This window comes from Tachysurus fulvidraco, chromosome 20, assembly GCF_022655615.1.
Source record: "Tachysurus fulvidraco isolate hzauxx_2018 chromosome 20, HZAU_PFXX_2.0, whole genome shotgun sequence".
Lineage (NCBI taxonomy): Eukaryota > Metazoa > Chordata > Actinopteri > Siluriformes > Bagridae > Tachysurus > Tachysurus fulvidraco.
Genome location: NC_062537.1, coordinates 617,909 through 622,908, shown reverse-complemented (window position 1 = coordinate 622,908; position 5,000 = coordinate 617,909). Strand labels below are relative to the sequence as shown.

At 45.7% G+C, this 5,000-nt stretch overlaps 1 protein-coding gene across 1 annotated transcript in view; it reads left to right on the top strand.

Moving 5' to 3' along the window:
• Positions 1 to 5,000, top strand: part of map6a (microtubule-associated protein 6a) — an 11,133-nt gene that overhangs the window by 4,592 nt on the left and 1,541 nt on the right. Inside the window, exons 2-3 of the mRNA XM_027158630.2 lie at positions 926 to 1,139; positions 1,335 to 1,543. Of these exons, the coding sequence (XP_027014431.2) occupies positions 926 to 1,139; positions 1,335 to 1,543 (423 nt within the window). The remainder of the gene's footprint in view (positions 1 to 925; positions 1,140 to 1,334; positions 1,544 to 5,000) is intronic.

Genomic DNA, 5,000 nt, shown 5'->3' with positions numbered 1-5,000 from the left:
TCTTTATTCTCTCAGCTCTAAACACTCGTCCCCTCAGCGGTCTCTCTTTATTCTCTCAGCTCTAAACACTCGTCCCCTCAGCGGTCTCTCTTTATTCTCTCAGCTCTAAACACTCGTCCCCTCAGCGGTCTCTCTTTATTCTCTCAGCTCTAAACACTCGTCCCCTCAGCGGTCTCTCTTTATTCTCTCAGCTCTAAACACTCGTCCCCTCAGCGGTCTCTCTTTACTCTCTCAGCTCTAAACACTCGTTCCCTCAGCGGTCTCTCTTTATTCTCTCAGCTCTAAACACTCGTCCCCTCAGCGGTCTCTCTTTACTCTCTCAGCTCTAAACACTCGTCCCCTCAGTGGTCTCTCTTTATTCTCTCAGCTCTAAACACTCGTCCCCTCAGCGGTCTCTCTTTATTCTCTCAGCTCTAAACACTCGTCCCCTCAGCGGTCTCTCTTTATTCTCTCAGCTCTAAACACTCGTCCCCTCAGCGGTCTCTCTTTATTCTCTCAGCTCTAAACACTCGTCCCCTCAGCAGTCTCTCTTTATTCTCTCAGCTCTAAACACTCGTCCCCTCAGCGGTCTCTCTTTATTCTCTCAGCTCTAAACACTCGTCCCCTCAGCGGTCTCTCTTTATTCTCTCAGCTCTAAACACTCGTCCCCTCAGCAGTCTCTCTTTATTCACACGTGACAGAAAACTTCATCACATTAACGTTAAGGGCGGAGCTCTTATGGGCTGTTACTATAGAAACGGTAACATGGCACTGTACAGCACATATGGAGAAGAGCAGCCTCAGCAGCGCTGTGAGGACATGACAGCAGGACACTTCTGGGCTTTATTTTGTTCTTCTCCACATCATCATCATCATCATCACACTCTGATTCCCTCCCTCCATCTCCTCATCTTCTCTCTGCATTTTTTTCTTTTCTTTTTTGCAGCACGGAGTTTAAAGCGTACACAGACATGAAACCGGTGAAACTCGTCCGCGCCAAATCTCAGTACCAGCCCCCGGACGATAGGACCAACGCGGAGACGAGCTACAGCGCCTCCTACAGGGGAGAGCAGGGCAAGCGTCAGCAGGGAGATAACACGGTGCAGGACAGGAGGAGAGTGCGCACGCTCTACAGTGATCCCCAAATGGAGCCCACTAAAGTGAGACCACATGCAGCTCCTTTACCTTCAGCAGCGTTAATGTACAGTCTGATGTGAATATCTACACTTATGTTAGAATAAACACTACATCTGACTGGTGACATCATCGGTGTTAAACAGCTGTACGAGCAACAGGAAGTGATATCTTTATTAATCCAGCACGTTTATCTGTTTACGTTTTGTCTCTGTTCACAGGTGGACAGATCGAGTGTCCCGCGCTCTAAGCCGAAAAAGACGGCGTCCTCTTCATCCTCTCACGGTAAAGCGGCAAAGAAGCCGAAGGAGAAGCAGGCGGCGGCGGGGGGGTCGGCACGCGGCTCCAAGAAGAAGAGCTCTGAGAACCAGCGGCCGAGCCACAAGGAGAAAAGTAAAGAGATGAACAACAAACTGGCTGAGGCGAAAGAGTAAACACCACCGCACTTCCTCTCTCACTTCCTCTCCTCAACACAGCCACGGGGCTGAACCAATCAGCTAAGAGCTTTTCACTCAGCGACTCTTCTGTTCTTCCTCTCTTCCACACTCATCGGTCTCCCTCCCTCTCTCTGTCTGTCTGTCTGTCTCTTTGTCTCTCATGTCCTGATCTTGCCCTATCAGGTGTCCCTGGGTCTAAATGGGTGGAGCTTAAGTTAAATCTGATCGTCCAATCCCAAGCTTGACTGGTTCTTCTTCTGCTCCATGATGTGTTTAGAATAAGACATGGCTTTTAATTAAACACTCTCATAGTTTAGCAGCATTTGGTAAGCTAGCTATGCTAACTGTCTTCCCTTAGCGATGCAAGTTAGCGACAGAAAGCTAACTAACATTAGGTGAAGAGTTATTGTTAGAAAACTGTTCTCTACGCGTACGACTGCTTAATGAGGTTTGATTTAAGCTCCGCCCTGTTTGACCCGTAGAGCCATGACATAATCAGGACATATCTGTCTCACGCTCTCCTTCTGTCTCTCTGCCTCTCTCTCTCTTTCTCTCTCTCTCTCTTTCTTTCTCTCGGTTGTCAGGACCTTGTAATTAAGAAATGTAACCCCCCCCCCTCATTATGCAATCACTTATCATTTGCATTCGCCTCAGCTCCGCCCACCTGCCCCATCCCAATCTGCTCCACCCACTCTCCTCATCACCAGTGGCGAGGTTTCCATGGCAACCGCTCTACCGGTTGGTCCATGGACGGTGCCGATGTCGCTGGTCCTCTGCATGGAGCGGCTGATGGAATGCTTTATTCTGCTTGGGACGCGTTTATCGAAGGAACTCGGATTGATTTGACTGATGAATTTTATGCAGCATGAACCCAAAGCCAGACATTTTACCACCACAACAACAACAACAACAACAACAACAACACTGACACAAACCCCTTGATAAATGTGTGCATCCTGCCTGCCTGCTCGTGCCGTGTGTCTCTGCCTGTTTGACCTGGCGTCTGTGGCTGCGTCTCAAATCACCCACTACAGACTAGTGCACTAATCTACAACATAAATACATTTTATAGGACATTTTAATCGACAAGACGATTATGTTTATTAATTATCATTAGTTTCTTTACTCTCATCTTTCAGAATAATTATAAATATATTTATTTTACTTTAACTGTTTTGTTATCATTTAGATCCGATTTATTTCGGCTGCCGCACGGTGAAGTGTGTAGTGTGAGAGACTAGTGCACATGGTGTGATTTGGGACGTGTCCTTGTATATGTTTTGTTATTACCATAAGAGGAGTGATTAGAGGAAGCCCGGTCCCAGCGGCGCTGTGGCGTGTGTGCGGTTACACAGAAGTGCATTTCATAATGAGGGGTGGGTCGATGTTGCTATGACGACCAGTTAGATCGGAGTAATGTGTTTGGGCGTAATTATGGGATGGTGAGTTCATTTGGGAAAGTAGTGTAGATTAGATGTTAGATTACATTTGTGTGGGCGTGTTAGACGATAACACAATAAAAGACAAAATCAGGATGTGGTGATGATTAATGAAGTAAAATTTAACACACACACACACACACACACACACACACACACACACACACACGAGTGGATGCAGGACTCTCACTACAGTGGTTCAGAGATTAGAGATAGATGACACTTCTCTGAATTCTACACACAAAATATATTTATTATTAATGACATTTTAATGGAAAACTGTTCCATATCCTCCTCTTCCTCATCTTCCTCATCCTACACTGTATCATCCTCCTCTTCCTCCTGTTCTTCCTCCTCTTTTGCTCCTCATCCCATTCTGTCATCTTTTTTCTCTCCTCCCTTGTTTCTCATCTCATCTCCATTCGCACGTCTCTAGTCTTCCTCCTCCTCCTCCTCCTCCTTATCTCTCGCAGTTTTCTCCACACACAGAGTTGGTTGATGCTTATCAATAGTGACTTCTGATATTTACTGTCTCTCACACACACACACACACACACACACACACACACACACACACACACACACACACACAGTGCAGAAGATTTGTGATTTTCTGTTTTTTGAGAGTCTTTAAAGAGGTTGGATTTTAAAAGCAGGCGTCTTCACACTGAACATGTTACAGATGTTCTAACATGCATGAGATACATGCTCATTACTGTGTGAAGGTTCCAGATGTGACGTGAGATAAAACGTGTGAATATTCTGAAGGTCTTGTCTTTAGTGTGAAGGAGCTTTAGTGTGTTATCACTGAGAGGGAGAAGCTGCAGGAACAAACACACCTGTGGATTTATTGCGTTTCTTCAATGTTCTAGCTGCAGATTAGCATTAGCGTTAGCCTTAGCATTAGCAGAGACAAACGTGGGCTTCACGTGGGCTTCACGTGGGCTTCACGTGTTCTACACTCCACACTGATCGCTGGTGCTATTCTTACTTTATGATCTGACAGAGTGACGATGATGATGATGATGATGATGATTATGATGAAGAACCTGTGATCATATGACCTGTACTTTCTCTCTGCTTGCTCATATTTCTAGACAATGTTGATAATAAACAAAAAAGCAGAAGCCCAAGTGTCTCACTTTGTTTTGTTTGAGTGGAGAGAAGACTCTCTCTCTCTCTCTCTCTCTCTCTCTCTCTCTCTCTCTCTCTCTCTCTCTCTCTCTCTCTCTCTCTCTCTCCTCTTTCATTCTCTTCTCTTCCCACTCTCATCTTTCTCTTTCCTCCTTTATCTCTCTCTCTCTTACTTATCTCTCTTTTTTCTTCTTCTCTCTTCCCGCTCTTCCCATTAGCTCCTCCCTCTTGTTTTCCCCTGCACCTCTACTTCCTGTTCACTCCTCTTCATGAACTATCCATCCTTGTGTATGTCTCTCTCTTTCCATTCACCCCTCTTTTTATTTGCTTTCTCTTTCCACGTGGCCTTTTTTCCTACTTGATCTTTAATCGCTCCTTTCCTCTCATTCGTTATTCTCTGCCCATTCTTCTCCTCCTGTTTTCTCCTTTCTTCCTAATGATCCCTCTCTCCCTTATTTGTCCTCCTCACATTCTCTCCGCTCTTCCTCTACCCATGCGCCCCATCTTACGCCTCATCCCTCTCTTCCTTGGGAACATGGAGGGTATGGGAGTAAACGGTAGGTGAGCGCGCACGCGTGTGTGTGTGTGTGTGTGTGTGTGTGTGTGTGTGTGTGTGTGTGTGTGTGTGTGTATCTCTGTATTGCTGAGTGAGCTTTCAGAAATCCAATATATGGTCTGATCTCTGTGATATATCTGATGTCTGCGCTCTGATACAGTGTCATGTCAGGAATGATATCGTCATCATTCCGTATCTTTCAGCAATATGTCCTGAAGGATGTGAGAGGGTCAGGATTCACTTCAAAACCCACATTAGGAGAATTTTAGTGTCACTACAGGTGATGATGTCATCAGTTGATGATGTCATCATACTGTACTC